This window comes from Triticum aestivum, chromosome 2A (genome assembly GCF_018294505.1).
Source record: "Triticum aestivum cultivar Chinese Spring chromosome 2A, IWGSC CS RefSeq v2.1, whole genome shotgun sequence".
Classification (NCBI taxonomy): Eukaryota; Viridiplantae; Streptophyta; class Magnoliopsida; order Poales; family Poaceae; genus Triticum; species Triticum aestivum.
This window is the reverse complement of record NC_057797.1, coordinates 227,062,233-227,085,569: the sequence shown is the minus strand read 5'-3', so window position 1 is coordinate 227,085,569 and position 23,337 is coordinate 227,062,233. Positions and strand designations below refer to the sequence as shown.

At 44.4% G+C, this 23,337-nt stretch overlaps 1 protein-coding gene across 1 annotated transcript; it reads left to right on the top strand.

The window, feature by feature from the left end:
* The first annotated feature begins 5,974 nt into the window (after positions 1-5,974).
* On the top strand, positions 5,975-12,425 carry LOC123188449 (uncharacterized). Its single transcript, XM_044600575.1, has 9 exons — positions 5,975-6,647; positions 6,734-6,791; positions 6,916-6,982; positions 7,066-7,111; positions 7,213-7,311; positions 8,445-8,513; positions 8,611-9,676; positions 10,108-10,256; positions 10,352-12,425. Exons 1-9 carry the CDS (start codon positions 6,135-6,137, stop codon positions 11,870-11,872), a joined length of 3,588 nt encoding a protein of 1,195 aa, XP_044456510.1. The 5' UTR covers positions 5,975-6,134; the 3' UTR covers positions 11,873-12,425.
* Positions 12,426-23,337: the final 10,912 nt, after the last annotated feature.

Below are 23,337 nucleotides of genomic sequence, written 5' to 3'. Positions count from 1 at the left end.
GATGCAGAATAATATATAAATAGTTCAAGCGATGGCGTATATGGTTTATTTATGGCCAGGTTTCAACATATACATGCTTAGTAAATCGGCGGCGGGGAAGGTTTCACAGACCAAATTATAATGCAAGTCAAAAGAAAAAATCTTCAATTGGCAGAATAATATATAAAAAGTACATTTGAAGCAAAGTTCAACAGACCAAACGACATTCATGCAAACCAGATGATTTCATATAAACTGAAGCAGATTCATTATATTTCAGACCTTTTTTAACTAAACCGTGCTCTAACCTAGTCTAAATAACCGCCGGCGCCCATTCCCCATGTTCGGGCGGATATGAGCCCCCGAAACTGAAGCTCCAACTCCGCCTCCGCAGCATGCAAGCAGCTAATCGGGCGACGAGGATGAAGAGTGGTGGCCTTTCTGGGACCCGAGCGTCGGCGTCCTTCCATGCTCTACTCTGCTTCGTTGCCGGCGAAGCCTGCGGATGTGCTGGCGTCGGGCCGCGACCGTCGCGGAGCTGCCAACCTCGTTGTTGTGGAGACCGTAAACTTCATCCGCCGCCACGTCGATCTCCTTGTAGGCGGCCTCTAAATCCTCTTGATACTAGCGGTACCGCCGGCTGTCATGGCGGATGTCGCGGGCGGAGCGGTAGGACTGGAGCAACGCCTCCTGCTCGTCCACCTCCACGTCTGCCGTGATGCCCGTGTGCATTGCCCTAGCATGGACATTACCATGCATCTAAAGCCATGTCTGTGAACGCTAACTACAATACCATGCGAAGAGCCGAGCATCATAATGGAGTCTTCAAGATCTTGCATGCACGCGCTCCAAGCCAAAAGCGGTAGAGGCGAACGATGCCAAGATGCGGCAAGCCGTTGCGGAACCAACCCCATTCCACCACCTCACCACTTCATGTCATTAAATTGTTGCCGCATCACCGCAACCACCACCAAGCAGTCCCAAAGTAGTCGCCAAATCACAACCACCCAACTTAGGGGGGACACGGCCCACTGGCCAGAATAGGGGAGGCCCCGATCAGCCGCCTAATATCAATGGTAGTAGGTTGCAGACCTTCCATGCAACGAAGGGGAAAGGGCCGCACCGCCACACCCAAGAGCCAACACCCCATCCACAACCCACGCGACGTGGAACATCGATGCTGCCATACAGGAGGACGTGACCCATGGCCACCACTTAGGGAAGAGCCTCTCTATTGGACGCCAAGGCACGCGCCTATAGCTATCCACTGTCGTCGGCAGAAGGACCCGCCGTCGTTCTCACCGGCGCACTACATAAGCTTTGCTAGGAAACAGCCTCAGGTGGCGGCAAGGGGTAGGAGAAAGAGAAGGCCGATGGCGAAGTCGCGTGGGTCATCACCCAAGTTGCGTTTAGGCAATACGGGGACATGAAAGGAAAAAGGTGACATGAGTAACGAGATTGTAACTTGACTAGCTCCATAGCTTGGGCCAAACATTAAATAAATTGACTCGACAACTTGTTTATCATTCTCATGCACAAACTTCACTATAAATTATACCAAAATGATATATCTTTACTATATAGGTAACTATAGCATACCAGATCAAATAAATAGAAACACACTCATTTTTTTGAATTGGTCATCTCTAAATCCTCCTTTTGCATCTGAACACCCCTCCAAGACTCCGATGAAAAATGCCAAAGATCAAATCTGCAACTAGATTGGCCTACAGAGGTTTTGAAGAGTTGCTTGGGTCATCCTCTCCAATAGGACATAACTTCAAATTTCAAAACATTCGGTGCTCGATAACACACCCCTCGCAAGGTTCGTCGTTGTACTTTTTTTAGAAAAGTACGAGCACAAAAAAACGAGAACGACTTATTGAACTTGACATCATACCGTTGTCGCCACATCCCCAATGTTGGTTGAAGCGCTCAAAGACAAGTTGGCATTTATCCAAGGGATGATCTACGTGAATAGAACAACACAAGCTTCTTGTACTGGCTGTATCGGCCATGATGACCACATCATGATGGGGATAGCTTATTATGTGTGACACCCAATTCATCATTGAAATGTTGTCACCGCCAATCCAAAATGAACTATTGTTGGAGAAAATTAATCTACAATGCCGACGTAGATCAAGGGTCCCCCACCTCACGACGCCGTATTAGTGGTTGAAGATGAGGGGAACAAATTGCAACGCTGATGGAAGGAGACGACTTCTCTAGCGATTGCTAAGTTTTTTCTGAGCTATATATTTATGCATTTCAAATCGAGATGAGAACATCATCAACAAGGCCTTGCAAAATTCATATTCATATAGAGTTTAAAATTTATCATGGTAGCTCTGTAATATTCAAAATAAGCAGAGTGCATATGATATCTTATTTCGATCCGATGACATGGACATCAAAACTTGACAAATGATGGCCTTTGATGTTGTTTATATTTCCGCTTTTGGAAATTATGTCTTCTTCGTCGTGAGTAAACAAAAAAATTGAATTTCTGCATACATATGGGGAGCCTTGGTAATAAAAATCGAGCTCTTAATAAAAATCTTGACATAAGAGTACGAGACCATTTTTTTTGCTTATTTACGCTAAACTAAATTTCATTGATAAAGTGTCCTAAGCATGTGTTTACGCAAGGTGAATTGACAAAATGGGAGATCCAGGACCAGTTAGTCAACAAACAACTAGAAAAGCACTATAAAATTAGAAGAAACCAATGCAAATTTCCTACGTTAAGTAAAGTGTGTGCTCGTAGCAGAGGGCATGTGTGAATGGAAGAGCATGGACCCGCCAAAGATGGGAATGGATTTATTTAAAATAAAATAAAATCCCCAAAATTGCCGTGTTGTCAGAAAAGATGGAAAGCTAGATGGAAAAAATAACAAGAGAGAGAATGCGAAAGCGACGCGTCCACACGCCTGTCTAGACGGCACCCATGGACCAAAACCCAGAAACCTTCAGATCTCACAACTTTGGCCGTAAAACATGTCATGTGATATTGAATTTTAGTTACTAAATGTTAGCACTGTACACGTTAAGTACAAGAGTGGTTTTTTTTGGCTGAAAAATGATTAAATTTCCAGTCTAAACAACATATGGTTTTGTAGGATACACGCATAGTATACATTACGTACATGAGTGGATTATTTTGAAGTCTAAGCACAAATGGTGAGCGATGTTGACTTCTGGTCTATTAAAGCAAAACGGCAAGAGGGACGCAATCTAGCATTTAGCAATGCCATGCAAGATTTTAAATCACTTTTTTCACGGCATAGGTCAGAACTATAGCTATGTTAGCTATCACAAAAGTTATTTACAATAGTGTTTTAAAGTAAAAAATTAATGCGAAAAAGCCTAGTATGGACCAAAGAGACTATCGTTGAACTAATTAACATATGATAGATGTTTTATTTCATTCCTGATTGCACAACGTGAGTGTCCGTGGGAGCCGTCTTCAAGCTCTCGTCAGCAATGTCGAAGCTCCAAGGTAAAATTGCCTTCAAAGAAAGATTGGACACTACATTATTAGGGTTTATTTTTTTCATATTATTTAGATATATACATGGTCATCATGGACTAATTTTATGATACAAATGATTACGTGCTATTTTGGCTCCCGTACACTAATAAGATAATAGCTTGGCTATATTTGATAACGGGCTATACCAATATCTCAGGTATTTTAAAGCATTATAACCGGGCACCCTAGGAGCTCCTTCAGACCATCAGCCTTCCGAGCCGTTCGATTTCACGTAATGATCGTCTCTGGGGCACTATAGCGGTAAAGCATTATAACCGGACACCCTAGGAGCTCCCTCAGGCCATCAGCCTTCCGAGCCGCTTGATTTCACGTAATGATCGTCTCTGAGGCACTATAGCGGTGGTAGCTAGGCTAAGCGTTGCAAAGTGACATAGCTTGGCTTAGCAATTTAAATCATTGATCTCATGCGCTAATTATAAATATGGCCGTATGCATCGTTCTGATGCAGAGGCCGGAGAGTCCCCCTTTTCGAAAAAATTAGTTACTAAATGTTAGCACTGTACACGTTAAGTACAAGAGTGGTTTTTTTTGGCCGAAAAAATGATTAAATTTCCAGACTAAACAGCATATGGTTTTGCAGGATACACGCATAGTATACATTACGTACATGAGTGGATCTTTTTGAAGTCTAAACAAAATGGTGAGCGAGCGATGTTGACTTCTGGTTTATTAAAGCAAAACGGCAAGAGGGACGCAATCTAGCATTTAGCAATGCCATGCAAGATTTTAAATCACTTTTTTCACGGCATAGGTCAGAACTATAGCTATGTCAGCTATCACAAAAGTTATTTACAATAGTGTTTTAAAGTAAAAAAAAATTAATGCGAAAAAGCCTAGTATGGACCAAAGAGACTATCGTTGAACTAATTAACATATGATAGATGTTTTATTTCATTCCTGATTGCACAACGTGAGTGTCCGTGGGAGCCGTCTTCAAGCTCTCGCCAGCAATGTCGAAGCTCCAAGATAAAATTGCCTTCAAAAAAGATTGGACACTACATTATTAGGGTTTATTTTTTTCATATTATTTAGATATATACATGGTCATCATGGACTAATTTTATGATACAAATGATTACGTGCTATTTTGGCTCCCGTACACTAATAAGATAATAGCTTGGCTACATTTGATAACGGGCTATACCAAATATCTCAGGTATTTTAAAGCATTATAACCGGGCACCCTAGGAGCTCCCTCAGGCCATCAGCCTTCCGAGCCGTTCGATTTCACATAATGATCGTCTCTGGGGCACTATAGCGGTAAAGCATTATAACTGGGCACCCTAGGAGCTCCCTCAGGCCATCAGCCTTCCCAGCTGTTCGATTTCACGTAATGATCATCTCTGGGGCACTATAGCGGTGGTAGCCAGGCTAAGCGTTGCAAAGTGACATAGCTTGGCTTAACAATTTAAATCATTGATCTCATGCGCTAATTATAAATATGGCCGTATGCATCGTTCTGATGCAGAGGCCGGAGAGTCTCCCTTTTCGAAAAAATTAGTTACTAAATGTTAGCACTGTACACGTTAAGTACAAGAGTGTTTTTTTGGCCGAAAAAATGATTAAATTTCCAGTCTAAACAGCATATGGTTTTGTAGGATACACGCATAGTATACATTACGTACATGAGTGGATCTTTTTGAAGTCTAAGCACAAATGGTGAGCGAGCGATGTTGACTTCTGGTCTATTAAAGCAAAACGGCAAGAGGGATGCAATCTAGCATTTAGCAATGCCATGCAAGATTTTAAATCACTTTTTTCACGGCATAGGTCAGAACTATAGCTATGTCAGCTATCACAAAAGTTATTTACAATAGTGTTTTAAAGTAAAAAAATTAATGCGAAAAAGCCTAGTATGGACCAAAGAGACTATCGTTGAACCAATTAACATATGATAGATGTTTTATTTCATTCCTGATTGCACCATGTACTACTACTCCAAAGCATTGTTTATTTCAAAAAATGTTGCACAATCACTTCAATATTTAAGAAGTCATTCATTTTTAGTGTACAATCCAATAATTTTAAATCTTCTTGCCACAAGTTCTTAGGTCAAATTATGCCCCAAACTTCAAATTTCAGGAAAAATAACAAGACAAATAACGCTTCATAAAGTAAGTTGCTACTTTAGGATAATGCCCATATCCAAGTGTTTTTTGCCCGATGCATAGTGTTTAAATTTGGAGCACTGTGTCAACAGTGTCCGCAGTCGGTCAGCCCCACCAATTCAATGGGCAATAATTCCGGCTTTCCATGGACCAAGCCCACACACGCCCATCATCTCTTCACGTCGGAGGAGAGAGAGAGGGCGCGCGGCTGCGGCAAAAGTTAGACTAATGGCCGTAGTGGTTGGTGCAAGTCGCTAGAGGAGAGAGAGAAGATAGGGATAGATAGAGAGAGAGAGAGTGCGTGTGAGTGTGTGTGCGTGGGGAAGAGAGAGAAAGGGAGAGGAAGGGAGGAGAGAGAAGGACACAGGCAGACGCAAGCGATAGAATTAAACAAACAAAAGCAGCCGTAGAAAAAAAGCGTAGGCAGACCAGAACCAAACCCCAAGGAGGCCAAGAAGAGGACGGCAGCAGCGGCAGCAGCAGCAGCAGCCATGCCGCGGTCGCCGTCGCCGGAGCCGGAGAGGAGCTACCCCGCGCGCCGGAGGGGAGGCGGAGGCGGGGGCGGGGGCGGGAACCACGTCCTGTCGTCGCGCTGCCGCTCGCCGTCGCCGCCACCGCGCCGCTCGCTCCGCCCGCGCCGCGCCGCCGCCGCGTCCTCTCGCCCGCTCGTCGACGACTTCTTCCCTTTCCCCTCCTCGCCCTCCTCGTCGCCGCCCCGCCCCCAGCACCGGAGGGCGCCGTCGCCGGAGCCGTCCAGCTCCGACTCCGACGGAGGCGGCGTGGCTGGCTCCTCCGCCTCCGACCGCCGCCGGCGCAAGCTCAAGCTCGTCGTCAAGCTCTCCCAGCTTCCTCCGGACCAGCACCATCGCCGGGCCCCACCTCCCCCTCCCTACTCGGACTCATCGGAGGGGGAGGAGCGGCCGGCTGGCGGAGGCGAGGAGCAGGTCAAGCCGCCCAAGAAGCGCCGGATCGAGTCGCGCGACGACAGATCTCGCAGTCGCGAGGTGAAACATCCTGCCCGATTCGTCTTCGGCCTCGTCTTTACTTCACTCTGCAGCTGGTTGTGACGCGAGATCTGCTCTTATTTTAGGTTGCTGGGAGGAGCGACGCTGCCAGCGCGCCGCGGACGAAGCGACTCCCGGTGCCAGGTTAGATTTCTCTGTTTTTTGCTGATCTCTTCATCTTTGGTGACGGGATTATGACTTTTGAGCGCCCTTTCCCCAAGAAATGAATTTTTTTCTTTTTTCTTTTGGTTTTTGCCGGTGGATTTAGGGATGGCAAGGACAACGCCGCTGCCGGACCGGCAGGCGCTGGATATGATTCTTGACAAGCTGCAGAAGTGCGTGCTTTACAACTTGTGCAAGTGTTCTTTTTTCATGATTTGAAGAGCTCGATTTCTTATGCTACTGTTTGATTCTGCAGGAAGGATACGTACGGTGTGTTTGCTGAGCCGGTGGATCTGGAGGAGGTGAGGGCGTTTGTTCGTGCGTCATGCTTGTTGGAGATGCTAATCTGACATACGGGTGGTATTGAGTGTTGATGATGCCATGGTTGTTTTGATTGGCGCAGTTGCCTGACTACAATGATGTGATTGAGCACCCAATGGACTTCGGCACCGTCAAGAGGAAGCTTGCTAGGAATGCATATCGCTCGTTCGAGCAATTCGAGGTTAGAATTAATATTTCGTCGTATATGTAGCTAGCGCTGCCAATGGGGATTCACCATTCGTTGATTTGTTGCAGAAGTGGATGTTGTAGTTGGGGATGCATATTGCTGGTTCTAGCAATTTGAGGTTATAATTATTATCTTGTCGTATATGTAGCTAGCGCTGCCAATGGGGATGCACCATTCGTTGATTTGTTGCAAAAGTGGATGTTGTAGTTGGGGATGCATATTGCTGCTTCGAGCAATTTGAGGTTATAATTAATATCTTGTCGTATATGTAGCTAGTGCTGCCAATGGGGAGTTGTCATTTGTTGATTTCTTGCTAAAGTGGATGTTGTAGTTGGGGATGCATATTGCTGGTTCGAGCAATTTGAGGTTGGAATTAATATTTTGTCGGATATGTAGCTAGTGCTGCCAATGGGGACTTGGGAGTCGCCATTCGTTGATTTTGTTGCTAAAGTGGATGTTGTAGGTTAGAATTAATATTTTGTCGTATATGTAGCTAGCGCTGCTAGGAGTGCATATCGCTCCTTCGAGCAATTCTAGGTTTGAATTAATGTTTTGTCGTATATGTAGCCAGTGCTGCCAATGGGGAGTCACCATTCGTTTATTTGCGCTAAAGTGGATGTTGTAGTTGGGGATGGTGGGTCATTTCAGTTCATATACTATATTTATCTGAGAGTGAATTTCACCTACAAGGACCAGTCCAATGCTAGAAGCAACCTTTGAACGCGTTCTCCATACCTTGAATTGTCAACTTCTTTCCTCTCTCGAAACGATAGCATGAACTTTTTCATGAGGCCCAACAAATGCAGCAACATAGCGTGCACCAGTTACTTTATCACATGCTTAATACTTACATTCCTATGATTAATTTTTTGTTTGCCTGTAATTTGTGCACATAATGAAGATGGTTAGATCTTGCATGTAACTCTTGCATTAGAGATCCGCGCTAAAGTTTGTGCTAGTGATTATACTATCTTACCCTAAGCAGAAGTTGACGTTTTTTCTAATATAATTTATATTTTAGTAACATTCATTTGTCGTATTTGAGTATTATAGGTTTGTCACAATTACTGTGTGCCTTACCGATAATAATAGTTGAGCAGTTGATGATATTTTTCTTTAAATCGCAGGATGATGTTTTCTTAATTTGCAGCAATGCAATGGTGTACAATGCGCCTGATACGGTTTACTTCAGACAGGTACATTAGCAGCAGCCTTTCTGGAAAAATGACGCACTTACAGCACCATCATTTATCACTTCTGATTCAATGTTTCGTGCTATGCTTATTCATGCAGGCCCATTCCATACAAGAGCTGGCAAGAAAGAAGTTTCAAGAACTTAGGGACGAGGGCATACCTACAGAAAACCAAGTAAAGAGTGAACAGAAAGTTGGACCTATTCCGTGCAACAGAGGACCAATTAAGAAGCCTGTTTTGAGGTATTCAGATGATGATCTAGACTTTTTGACCCGTAAAGAGCAAATTAAGAGACCAAATGCAAAAATTTCTGGAGCTGACATAAGCTTCAGAGATCAAGTGAAGAAACCCGTCTCTAGGAATTCAGAGAACAACTTAAGTTCTTCATTCCACAAAGAGCGAGTTAAGAAACCGATTTTCAGAAATTCAGAGAACAATTTGAGTTCCTCATTTCATGGAGAGCAAGTTAAGAAATCCATATCCAGAAATTCGGAGGATGATCGAAGTTCCTCAATCCACCAAGTGAAAGTTAGAAAAGCCATTTCAAGAAATTCGGAGGATGATCGAAGCCCCTCATTCCAACAAGGGCAAGTTAGGAAAGCCATTTCAAGAAGTTCCGAAAATGACCGAAGTTCCTCTTTGCCCCAACAGCAAGTCAAGAAACCTACTTCCCGGAGTTCAAATGATGGCTTGGCATCCCAGAAGACACACGTTGGGAAGCCAGTTTGCAGAAATGGAGAAGATCCAGAGTGCTCATTAGAGAAAGAGCCATCTGAAAATCCTGGCAGTGCGAATGGAGAAGATTTAGGTTTATCCCCAGAAAAACTTGTTGAGGAGCCCAGTTGCAGATACAGAGATGACATGGACCACTCCCGCCAAACAGAGTCGGCTAGGGAGCCTTTTTGCAGAGATGGACAAGATGATCTAGGCGACTCCTGCAACGAAGAGATTGCTAAGCCATTTTGTTTGAATGGCCAAGACGCATTGGGTTCAAATGTCTCTCCTGCCACCATTGTTTATGCAGGAGATGGCTCTGATGGCTTAAGCGTGTCACAGGCTAACGGTGCTGAGCCCCCTGAATCTACTGCAGCCGATGGGTGTTCCAACAAAGACATCAGTTCTCCAGTGGATGAGGTCAGGTCTGAGAAGACTGACGATACTTCAGGTATCATCTTCCTCTCTGAATCAGCTCATCTACTTAAATTGTTCCGTTAGTTAAATACCTACTAGCCACACTATTTTATGTAATAGGGAGGTTATGCCTTACAGTTTTGAAGATGAAAGGTCTGAACTTTGTAAAGTCAGTAGAATGCATTGATCAGCAAACAAAGGATGGCCACTGAAAGGAAATTATAATATGCCCGATGCTTCTTTATTCAGTTCTGTATATGTGGGGTTTCTCTGAGTCATTCTGGTGATGCATTATTAGTTTGGTACTCAGAATGCTTAATGATGACCTATATATCTTGCTAATTTGGTTGAGATGAATATCTCGCAGTTCCATTTCAGGTGGAGGAATTTCATTTGATTACTACTCATATAACCAAGTGCTCATATAACCCTACTGACATGCTTATTCTTTTCTTCGCTTTTCAGCACGAGATTATTCAGCAAAGCCCAGCCAGAAGTTATTTGTGGTAGACGAGACTAGACGAAAAACTTACCATGAACATGAAGACCAGCCTTCGTCAGATTCTGACCTAATATTTGATGCCTTCTGTGCGGAGCCAAAAGAGCTGATAAGTGTATGTGAACACCTCTGGTTAAATCCAATCTACTTTTATACTTCACAGTTTCTTTTGCTGGTTAGTTCACATGGTTAGATTTTTCGTCCTTACAGGTTGGACTTCATGCTGAGCACTCTTATGCAAGAAGTTTGGCTCGTTTTGCTGGTTCACTTGGTGCCCAAGGTTGGAGAATTGCTTCTGAGCGTATTCAGCAGACATTACCCGCTGAAGTGAGGTTTGGACGTGGCTGGGTTGGAGAATATGAGCCACCATTGCCACCTATTCTAGTTATGCAAGACCAGTTACGAAGTCAGGTTAGCTCTGATACGAATATGCAAAGGAATGCTTCAGTGCCCAGAGATAATGAAAGACTCAGGCCAACAGAAAGCATTAACTCAAAGGATATGAGTTTGAGTCTACTTAATCGGATAACCACTGGTAATAATGTAATTGGTGTGACTGGTTCACTTGAGAGTCCAGAACTTAAGCCAAGATTATTTGGTATTTCTGCTGAACCCCAGCACAGGAACACTGATGCCTTACCACTGCACAATAAACACAGAGCATCTAGAAATACTGTGAAGACGAAAAGAGCAACCAATGATCAAGTTAGGAAAGGCAGACACTCCTCCAATGCCTGCCCTCCTGAAGTGCAACCACAGAGGTCTGAATGTTCAAAAGGAGCTTCTTCTAGTGTGCTTGATGTGCCTGCCGTGAACAAAATGGCTGGCCACCGACCTTTTTTCCAACCGCCAGAAGCAGTCAGAGCTCATCAAATGAAAAAAAGCGACTCGTCTCAAAGTGCTCAGAGCACGAAAGGTCCTGGTGTTCATGATATGCTTTCCCCAAACAATGGTATTGGGCATCCTAAACCCTTCTTCCAATCTCAGGAACCAGTTGCACCACAGCCAAAAAATGAAGCTACATGGGTGTACCATGGAAGACCTGGTGATGCAAAGTTTGGAACCTCTGAGAAAAGCAGACAAACGAGCAACATTGGATTCATTACTAAAAATGAACCGGTAAATGTCAATGGCTTTGCCATGAATGCGAGCTCACAGAATAATATTAGTGACCATGCAAAGTCAACGGTACCAACCGTAGTACCTGGCCAAGTAAACGTATCAAACCGAGGGTTTGATGCTTCCAGGAACATTTTCTCAGCATTTCCAACAGCTGTTAGGGAGAACCAGTGCATTCTGTCTGCTCCAGTAGCCCAATCTTGGATCTCATTTGGTGCTTCATCAGAGAACAAACCAACCATAGTGAGTCCGAATTTTAATGACGGCAACTCTGGCTGGAAGATGCCATTTGCAAATGTCCGAACTTGTGATGAAACGAAGATAAGTGCTGTTCCTCAGTTCTTTAGACAACCTGTTCAGGTTCCTAGAGAAAGTCCAGGTCAAAACAAGGGCTTGGTGATATTTCCACAGTTGGTCCAGACAGATTTCTCAAGATCACAGGGCCAATCACAATGGCAAGGGTTGGTTCCTCACATGCAACAGAAGCCAAACATGGATATGCTCCGTCCAGACTTGAACATTGGGTTTCCCTCTCCAGGTTCACCACCAGCCCGACAGTCTTCGGGCATCAATTTGGAAGCACAACAGCCAGATCTTGCCTTGCAGTTATAAGCAGGGAGTGTGGATAATGAACAAGTGTGACTACAAGATCAGATGTCAGACACAGAAACGTGAAGCATCTAAGGACTTGTGGACCCGGGCCACAAAATTGAGCAACAGCAGAAATGGGACATCCATGAAGTGGATACGCACAATATTAGGGATCACAGGTCATGTCGTAGATCGATCCTCCCCTGTGCAGGATATCAGAATATGGATGGATGAACACTGCTCGAAATCATATCATATCTACCGGCCCATTTTGTTTGGTACGGGAGTTCAGTAATTCGGCATTTGGAGAAAGGCTGTGGTTGGATATATGTTGATAGCATGCCCTATGATCCGGAAGCCCGCCCGGGCTCTTCTGACCACACAATAGCATTCTGCGGTGGAAATTTTTGCACCAGAATTTAGGAGACGTCCTCAGTAGTGACTGCGTGGTCATCCCTATGTTAATGCCCATGTCACATTGTATGTTTGTTGTAAATGGTTCAGCATTGAATAGATTGTTAGACTAGATCAGCCACCTTTACTCCCTTCTCTGAATGAAATTGCTTCCCCTTCATGTTCTGCGCCAGGAATTGAGTTCCATGGTCAATTCGGTTAGTGGTAAGCTGAATGAAAGATGTTAGTGCTTGGGTCAAGCAAGATCCACTATACTCCGAACTCTTGCATTTGCCTTGGTGCAAATAGTGTCATACCAATGAGCAAGGGCGAGCTTACATGCATGTATTTTGTTCCTTGGAAGGATTTGGCAGCCATCCTGGAGGAGTTGTGACGTTTGTGAAAACTGTGGTGTCCTCAGATCTTTACGTGGTTCACTGCTTGTTTTGAATACACGGTTGAGCAGCTAAAAGGGTATGCACGTCTGAAGATTGAATACACGGTTGGTAACCTGACTTTGATCTGAGTCGGTAGTGCATTTACATTTTCGTGCAATAGCATAATTTTACTGAAACACTCTAAATTGAAAAAAACGTGTGCTTATAGTACAAAAAAATATCTGAAGTTTTGTCATCTCGTAGGATGATAGAAAAGGGTATCCTTTCCAAAAAAGAGGATATGAACAGTGGTAGCTGAAGTAGAATCACAAAACTGTCAATTAGGCCCTGTTCGGGATGTAGGTGCTCAAAACAGAGGAATAGAAAAAAGTGTAGGAACAGGGTGAAGGACAAAGTCAAAACCTACAGGCTTGAAATTGGAGGAATTTTTTTAACTAGTGGTGCTCGGAACGCAGGAAGCCAGTGTAGCTGTACTCGAGATAGAATGCGCTAATGGCTGGACTAAAAAAATCAAGGGCAACCTGCTGTGCATGCGACTGGGCGCATCGTTGTTACATGTGAACATAGACCACATGCACCACCACCGTTTTAGCAACACAGGTCCATGCATGGTCCATGTAAACCAGGTCTACCCCACTTCTGGAGCCAGACATGTCAAATCCAGTACTCCTGCACTGCGCCAGTTTGCCTCGGGCCTACGCGAAAAATGAGCTTCCGGTGGATGTTTCAGTTCCCGTGAAAAGCGCAGGCTAAGAAGCCTTTCCTTTGGAATCGGTTGGGCTGTTTCCTTTGTACCGAACGCTCCTAAAGAAAAAAATACTCAAGGAAAGGAAACCACCACAATTCCCGTAAAATTCCTTCGTCCCGAACAGGGCCTTAGCATTGTTTCTTTCCTTTTTTGTGAATACGCGATTGCATATTTTTTATGTGAATGCGCAATTGCATATTATTCTGTTGATAAGTCGAAAGCAAGAAAGAGTGAGCACAGGGCAACATCTAACTACTTTTTTTGCAAGGCGCGCAGCCGTCCATCACCGGTCTTTGATCGCTAGCCAATTAAAGAATCTGATATAAAGCAGGGTCCACGCCCTCACGTAAGCCCGTCTGGAGAGAGATCCAGTGACATACTCATAACATGCAACGCCGTAACATGACCGTTGAATCAAAAATCAACAATCCAGATTATGTATTGTAGCAGAAAACACCGTAGATGCATACTGCTCGGCATCATGTAGCAACGCCACTGTAGCACGCACACTGTTCACGCCACTATTAAGGTACTGTTCATCGGTGACATGCCCATGGCATAGGGTTAGGGTTTAGGGTTAGGCATGTCACCGGATCTCTGTACAGTTCGCCACGAATGCGGTGCGAAGGTGGATTCTTTGAAGAGTGCGAGATAACATAATTTGACATAGTATTGCGCTCTTTGTCCAACGCAAGACATCGGGACTAACAGAGAGCGGGACATCACACAAGTGGTGTCATAGCTCCACGTACTCGACCATGGGAGCAGGTCCCTATGCATCACAAACGCCTTGTAAGTGCATCTAGTGTCCCCTTTGTGATTTTAGAGTATAAAAAATAAATGGGTTAAGGGACTAATGTGTTTGTGAGTACACACATGAGATAAAGTCCCTAAAGATTTGATTTAACCAAGAAAGACGACCTCTAAAAATGTACGTTTACATTGAAAAAAATTGGTGTTCCCCTTTGAAGAAATTGAAGTGATGAATTGGAACGTGAAGACTTTGTTTTCGTAGTTTGTTTTGGTTTATATTGACTCATGGTAACACTGTACTGTTAAAGGGGGATCTAGGTGATACATATGCGTATTTCCGAAGTGATGCTCAAACTTACCTATTTTTTTGAGTGAAGACTTTGGAAATCTTTTGCAGTGGACTCGAGTTCTTTAGCGACAGAGACGCAGTTCTTCTAGCCGTTGACGAAATTGGTGTGACTAAAGAGTTAGGATTTTGCTAGTGCGATTTTTCTACCATGAGGAAATTGAGAGTTCCGATCGTTGTTGTGCTAGCGCGGGCTGTCATGTGGATATTATCCTAACAATGTTCATGTCCAAAGGGCATGAGAGTCATTTCATGTTGGGTTGCCCAAGGCTATAAATAGCAGCCCCCACAACCATTTGTTGGTTGGGTGCTCTAAGTGATTGATTGACAAGTGCCAACTAGAGCAAACCATCCTCCGAAGAACCTGAGAGAATCTTAAGTGAGGAAAAACTCAAACACCAAAGCAAAAGTGATTGAGCATTAATGAAGAGATTGTCCTGTGTTATCCAACACTTGTTACCTTTGAAGACTGTGATCTTTCAGATAGTTAGGCGTCATGTTCTGAGCATCCAAGAAGAATTTGTGGAGTGCCATAGAACGAGTCTGTGAAGTTTTGGAAGTCCACCTTGAAGAATTACCACGAGTGATTGGGCAGGTCTAAGTGATCTTAACTCAAGGGGAATAATGTGAAGACTACATTTCTTCTGAGTTAAATCTCAAGCCTCACTAACCAGATATATATTTGTCACAACAACTGGAACTGGTCATACAAATCCATTATCTTCATCGAGAAATCTGGTTCTATTTCTTCAACTCAATAATTTCCGCATCTGTGTGTTTCACAATTTCATCAGTTTTTTGCTATGTTCCGTTTGTCTTCAGTTTCGCTGTACTTAGGTTAAATACCTTTGTATCTGCATGCTTTGTATGACCCGTTACTTCCTACGCATGTTCTATTTCGCCGTGATGACTTCGTCGGTACTCTGATTTGCATGCATAGTGTAGTTATGCTTCCGTTTAGTTATTCCTCACGCTGTTATTCTTTGGAGAACTCGCTTCTTTAAAGAATTTGAGAAAAATCTCCCATTCACCCCCTTTGGTTGATATCACGCACTTTCACGCCCTGGATCCACGCACGCTCGTGTAGCCTCTTAGCTATAGAACGCACCTTGCAGCATTAGCGTGGCACAAGGGATAACAAGGATGGCGCGATGATTGACCATCGAACCAACAGTTGGTCCAGAAACAACAAGACTACGCGTCGCCAAGTACCCATGTGGTGGCGGAATACAAGATGTCACTGAAGTCCTGGTCACAAGGGATGTGTAGGGGTGGCAAGGTGGCCCGGAACCACATCCCTTAGGCGCGAAGAGCAATGTCGATTCCTTGCATATCACGGATGCTGAGGCCACCATGCTCGAGGGGGATAATACGTCTCCAACATATCTATAATTTATGAAGTATTCATGCCATGTTTACAACAATTCTATGTGGTTTTGGTATGATTTGAGTGGAACTAACCCGGACTGACGCGGTTTTCAGCAGAACTACTGTGATGTTGTTTTTTGTGCACAAATAAAAGTTCTCCAAATGTAGCGAAACTTTTTGATGATTTTTTGGAACAAAAGAGGCACTAGAAGCTTCGTGGGAGTACCAGAAGGGGACAGAGTTGGCCACTAGGCACCAGGGCGCGCCACCCCCCTCTACGCGCCCTGGTGGGTAGTGGGCTCCTTGAAGCCCATCTAGACGTGAGACCGATGCCAAAAAGTCCTATAAATATGAACCCCCCCAGAAATAACTCTAGATCAGAAGTTCCGCCGCCGCCAGCCTCTGTAGCCACGAAAAACAAAACTAGACCTTGTTCCGGCACCCTGCCGGAGGGGGAAGTCATCACTAGAGGCCATCTTCATCATCCTGACGGCCACCATGATGAGGAGGGAGTAGTTGATGACCCACAAGTATAGGGGATCAATCATAGTGTGACGCTCCGAGACCGATGCTCCAGAAGACTTCCATATTTTCGTGACCTCCCTGTGTTTCATTTGTGCTTGCTCTATTTATTTTTGCATTGCATCATGTCATTATGCTCATCATGTGCATTGTGAGTTTCATCTTGTTGAGCTTTCACCATGTTAGATTTTGTTGCTTGCCTATGCCTTTGTCCCATGCATCATCTCCTTCTCCTTTCCTTCTATTTCCTTTCTTTTGCAAGTGCCACATTCCCCTTCTCTATTAATGTTCATTCTTTTCCTATAAATTCTCGACCATGCCTTCAACCTCTCCGCCAAATTTCATCTCATTTGACGTTGTTTTGGTTGGGTTCAAAATTGCATCAAGTTTGAAGTTGATTCAAACTTGGTTTAATTTTCTACCTTTAAAAATGCCCCGAGCAATTTATTCAAATATTACATAAATCCTGGACCCCATAACATTTTTCCTCTTTGTCAGAGACCTCCCCTATATCCCTGCACATTCCTGTTTTATTTTCTGTCTGAGGAAAATCAAATAAAGGGAGAATGCAGAGGAGAGAGAGCCCAGCTGTTGGAAATATGCCCTAGAGGCAATAATAAAATGATTATTATTGTGTTTCCTTGTTCATGATAATTGTCTATTGTTCATGCTATAATTGTATTAACTAGAAACCGTAATACATGTGTGAATACATAGACCACAACATGTCCCTAGTAAGCCTCTAGTTGACTAGCTCGTTGATCAATAGATGGTCATGTTTTCCTGACCATGGACGTTGGATGTCATTGATAACGGGATCACATCATTAGGAGAATGATGTGATGGACAAGACCCAATCTTAAGCATAGCACTAGATCGTGTAGTTCGTTTGCTAAAGCTTTTCTAATGTCAAGTATCATTTCCTTAGACCATGAGATTGTGCAACTCCCGGATACCGTAGGAATGCTTTGGGTGCACCAAACGTCACAACGTAACTGGGTGGCTATAAAGGTGCATTACAGGTATCTCTGAAAGTGTCTGTTGGATTGGCACGAATCGAGACTGGGATTTGTCACTCCGTATGACGGAGAGGTATCTCTGGGCCCACTCGGTAATGCATCATTATAATGAGATCATTGTGACTAAGTAGTTGGTCACGGGATCATGCATTACGGAACGAGTAAAGTGACTTGCCGGTAACGAGATTGAATGAGGTATTGGGATACCGACGATCAAATCTCGGGCAAGTAACGTACTGATTGACAAAGGGAATTGTATACGAGATTGCTTGAATCCTCGACAACGTGGTTCATCCGATGAGATCATCGTTGAACATGTGGGAGCCAACATGGGTATCCAGATCCCGCTGTTGGTTATTGGCCAGAGAGTTGTCTCGGTCATGTCTGCATGGTTCCCGAACCCATAGGGTCTACACACTTAAGGTTTGATGACGCTAGGGTTATTAGGAAGACTTGTATGTGATTACCGAATGTTGTTCGGAGTCCCGGATGAGATCCCGGACATCACGAGGAGTTCCGGAATAGTCCGGAGGTGAAGTTTTATATATGGGAAGTCATCATACGGTCACCGGAAATATTCGGGGGTATACCGGTATTGTACGGGGACCACCGGAGGGGTTCCGGGGGTCCAACGGGTGGGTCCACCTGTCCCGGAGGGCCTTATGGGCTGTAGGTGGAAGGGAACCAGCCCCTAGTGGGCTGGGCGCCACCCCCCTAGGGCCCATGCGCCTAGGGTTTGGGGGGAACCCTAAAGGGGGCGCCCCCTTTTGCTTGGGGGGCAAGCCCCCTCCCCCTTGGCCGCCGCCCCCCTCTAGATCTCATCTAGAGGGGCCGGCCCCCTTCCCCCTTCTCCCTATAAATAGAGGGGCGAGGGGAGGGCTGCAACACGACATCCAAGGCGCAGCCCCTCCCCTCCCCAACACCTCTCCTCCTCCGTGTGAGCTTGGCGAAGCCCTGCCGGAGAACTGCCACTCCATCACCACCACGCCGTCGTGCTGCTGTTGGAGTTTCTTCCTCAACCTCTCCCTCCTCCTTGCTGGATCAAGGCGCGGGAGACGTCATCGGGCTGCACGTGTGTTGAACGCGGAGGCACCGTTGTTCAGTGCTTAGATCGGATTCGGCCGCGATCTGAATCGCTACGTGTACGACTCCTCCAACCGCGTTCTTGCAACGCTTCCGCTTAGCAATCTTCAAGGGTATGAAGATGCACTCCCTCTCTCTCGTTGCTAGTATCTCCTAGATTGATCTTGGTGACACGTAGGAAAATTTTGAATTATTGCTACGTTCCCCAACAGTGGCATCATGAGCTAGGTCTATGCGTAGATTCTATGCAGGAGTAGAACACAAAGCAGTTGTGGGCGATGATTTGTTCAATTTCCTTATCGTTACTAGTCTTATCTTGATCCGGCGGCATTGTGGGATGAAGTGGCCCAGACCGACCTTACACGTACGCTTACGTGAGACTGGTTCCACCGACTGACATGCACTTGATGCATAAGGTGGCTGGCGGGTGTATGTCTCTCCCACTTTAGTCGGATCAGATTCGATGAAAAGGGTCCTTATGAAGGGTAAATAGCAATTGGCATATCACCCTTGTGGTTTTGCGTAGGTAAGAAACGTTCTTGCTAGAAACCCATAGTAGCCACGTAAAACATGCAACAACAATTAGAGGACGTCTAACTTGTTTTTGCAGGGTATGCTATGTGATGTGATATGGCCAAAAGGATGTGATGAATGATATATGTGATGTATGAGATTGATCATGTTCTTGTAATAGGAATCACGACTTGCATGTCGATGAGTATGACAACCGGCAGGAGCCCTAGGAGTTGTCTTAATTTATTTATGACCTGCGTGTCAATGAAAATGCCATGTAATTACTTTACTTTATTGCTAACCGTTAGCCATAGTAGTAGAAGTAATAGTTGGTGAGGCAACTTCATGAAGACACGATGATGGATATCATGGTGTCATGCCGGTGACGATGGTGTTCATGCCACGCATTGAATATGGAGATCAAAGGCGCAAGATGATATTGGCCATATCATGTCACTTTATGATTTGCATGTGATGTTTGTCATGTTTACATCTTATTTGCTTAGAACGACGGTAGCATAAATAAGATGACCCCTCACTAAAATTTCAAGAAAGTGTTCCCCCTAACTGTGCACCGTTGCGAAGGCTCGTTGTTTCGAAGCACCACGTGATGATCGGGTGTGATAGATTCTAACGTTCGAATACAACGGGTGTAAGCGAGATTTACACATGCAAAACACTTAGGTTGACTTGACGAGCCTAGCATATACAGACATGGCCTCGGAACACGAGAGACCGAAAGGTCGAACATGAGTCGTATAGTAGATACGATCAACATGGAGATGTTCACCGTTGATGACTAGTCTGTCTCACGTGATGATCGGACACGGCCTAGTCGATTCGGATCATGTATCACTTAGATGACTAGAGGGATGTCTATCTGAGTGGGAGTTCATTGAATAATTTGATTAGATGGACTTAATTATCATGAACATAGTCTAAATTGTCTTTGCAAATTATGTTGTGGATTAATTACTCGCACTTTAGCTCTTTATTTTAATACGTTCCTAGAGAAAGACTAAGTTGAAAAATATTGTAAGCAATTGTGCGGACTAGGGCCGTAGTCTGAGGATTGTCCTCACTGCTACACAGAAGGCTTCTGTCCTTGATGCACCGCTCGGTGTGCCAACCCCTCTGGCATCGTCTGTGGATATTGTGAACATCTGGTAGACACGTTCTGATGACTACCTGATAATTTAGTGCGCCATGCTTTACGGCTTAGAGTCGGGGCTCCAAAAGCGTTTTGAACGCCATAGAACATATGAGATGTTTGAAGAGCTGAAATTGGTATTTCAGGCTCATGCCCATGTTGAGAGGTTGAGAGCTCTGACAAGACCTTTGCCTACAAGATGGAGGAGAATAGCTCAGCCAATGAGCATGTGCTCAGAATGTCTGGGTACTTCAATCACTTGAATCAAGTGGGAGTTAATCTTCCAGATAAGAGAGTGATTGACAAAAGTTCTCCAGTCACTATCACCAAGCTACTAGAGTTTCGTGATGAACTATAACATGCAAGGGAAGACAATCCCGGAGCTGTTCGTCGTGATTAAGGCCGTAAAGGTAGAAATCAAGAAGGAGCATCAAGTGTTGATGGTTAACAAGAGCACTGGTTTCAAAGAAGGGCAAGGACAAGAAGGGAAACTTCTTGAATGACAAGCCAGTTGCCGCTCCAGTGAAGAAACCCAAGAACCCAAACCCGAGACAAAGTGCTTTTTAGTGGAACGGTCACTGGTAGCGGAACTGCCTCAAATACTTGGCAGATAAGAAGGCTGTCAACTTCAACAAAAGTAAATTTGATATATGTGTGTTATTGATGTGTACCTTACTAGTACTTCTAGTAGCATCTGGGTATTATATACCGGTTCAGTTGCTAATATTGGTAACTCGAAACAAAAGCTACGGAATTAACGGAGACTAGCTAAGGGCGAGGCGACGATGTGTGTTGGAAGTGTTTCAAAGGTTGATGTGATCACCATTGCACGCTCCCTCTACCTTCGGGATTAGTGTTGAACCTAGATAAATGTTGTTTGAATTGGTGTATGCGTTGAGCATGAACATGATTAGATCATGTTTATTGCAATATGGTTATTCATTTAAGTCAGAGAATAATGGTTATTCTATTTACATGAATAATACCTTCTATGGTCATGCATCCAATGTGAATGGTTTATTGAATCCCGGTCGTAGTTATACACATGTTCATAACATTAATGCCAAAAGCTGTAGAGTTGATAATGATAGTACCACTTTCATGTGGCACTGCCGCTTAGGTCATATTGGTGTAGAACGCATGAAGGAACCTCCATGCTAATGGACTTTTGAAGTCACTTGATTTTGAATCACTTGACACATGCGAACCATGCCTCTTTGGCAAGATGACCAAAACCCCGTTCTTTGGAACAATGGAATGGGCAGTGACTTGTTGGAAATCATACATGCTGATGTGTGCGGTCCGATGAGTGTTGACGCGCGCGGTGGATATCGTTATTTTCTCACCTTCATCGGTGAATTGAATAGATATGGGTATATTTACTTAATGAAGCATAAGTCTGAAATGTTTGAAAAGTTCAAGCAATTTCAGAGTGAAGTTGCGAATCATCGTAACAAGAAGATCAAGTTCCTTCAATCTGATCAAAGGGAAAGTATCTGAGTTATGAGTTTGGCAATCACTAAAGACAAGGTGGAATCGTTTCACAGTTGACCCCGCCTGGAACACCATAGCATGATGGTGTGTCCGAACGTCGTAATCGAACCTTATTGGATATGGTGTTTGATGTCTCTTACCAATCTACCGCTGTTTTTGGGGATTATGCATTAAAGACAATTACATTCACTTTAAATAGGGCACCATCTAAGTCCGTGGAGACGACACCGTATGAACTATGGTTTGGCAAGAAACCAAAGTTGTTGTTCATTAAGGTTTGGGGCTATGATGCTTATGCCGATAGGCTTCGGTCAGAAAAGCTCAAACCCAAAGCGGAAAATTTGTATCTTCATAGAATACCCAAACAAGACAATTGGGTATACCTTCTATCTCAGATCTGAGGGCAAAGTGTTTGTTGCTAAGAACATGTCCTTTCCCGAGAAAGAGTTTCTCTCGAAAGAATTGAGTGGGAGGAAGATAGAACTTGATGAGGTTGTTGAACCTTCACTTCAACCAGAGAGTAGCGCATCACAGAAAGATGTTTCTGTGGCACTTACGTCAGTTAAGGAGAAAGCTAATGATGATGATCATGAAGCTTCAGATCAAATTACTATCAAACATCGTAGGTCAACAAGGGTGTGTACAACTTCTGAGTTGTAACCCTGTCTTAAAGGTCATGTTGTTGGACAACGATGAACCTATGAGCTATGAAGAAGCGATGGTGGGCCCAGATTCCAACAAATAGCTAGAAGCCATGAAATCCGAGATAGGATCCATGTATGAGAACAAAGTATGGACTTTGGTGGACTTTCCCGATGACCGGCAAGCCATTGAGAATAAATGGATCTTTAATAAGAAGACAGACACTAATGGTAATGTCACCATTTATGAAGCTCGACTTGTCTCAAGGAAGTTTCCGACAAGTTCAAGGAGTTGTCTGTGATGAGACTTTTCTCAATCATAGCAATGCTAAAGTCTGTTAAAATTGTGTTAGCAGTTGCTGCATTTTTCATTTACGAAATCTGGCAGATGGATGTCAAAACAAAGTTTCCTTGACGGTATCCGTGAAGAAAGGTTGCATGTGATACAACCAGAAGTTTTTGTCGATCCTAAGGATGCTAAAAAGTATGCAAACTCCAGCGATCCTTCTATGAATTGGAGCAAGCATCTCGGAGTTGGAACATACGCTTTGATGAGGCGATCAAAGAATTTGGGTTTATACAAAGTTTGCAAGAAACGTGTATTTGCAAGAAAGTGAGTGTGAGCACTACAACAATGTCAGGACCCCGATCCTAAGTCACACCGATCTAGCATGTAACACATCATATCACTTTGCGGCCTCACGCACGGTATTCCCACGGGTGCCACCTTACCTGGCCCGGGACCGTTTGCGCCTTTTGGCTCACGTATATGATAGTGTTGCTAGCATCCATATGACAGAGAACCCGGGCCGACATGGTTAGTCGTGAAACCAAAGCGGCACTAACCCATGGGGACAGGCATACATGAATCAACTTCGAGCATGTCGGTCAGCAGCGTGTGAATCCGGGTTGTAGCATTGGGCTAACAGGACTCCGGTAACCCGGCTGTAGCAGGCTAGGCAGGACTCCGGATGTCACCGCGTGACATTTCCCCGAAGGGACAAACACAGGAACGAAGTGAAACACATGCCAGCCAGTCAAGTGTCCTGAGCAGTAGT

Bases quoted from the DNA above. Each gene is read 5' to 3' on its own strand.
- LOC123188449 (XM_044600575.1), top strand. From the start codon at position 6,135: ATGCCGCGGTCGCCGTCGCCGGAGCCGGAGAGGAGCTACCCCGCGCGC. The intron at 6,983-7,065 runs GTGCGTGCTTTA...TTGATTCTGCAG, and splicing joins ATTCTTGACAAGCTGCAGAA to GAAGGATACGTACGGTGTGT. The intron at 9,677-10,107 runs GTATCATCTTCC...TTCGCTTTTCAG, and splicing joins GAAGACTGACGATACTTCAG to CACGAGATTATTCAGCAAAG.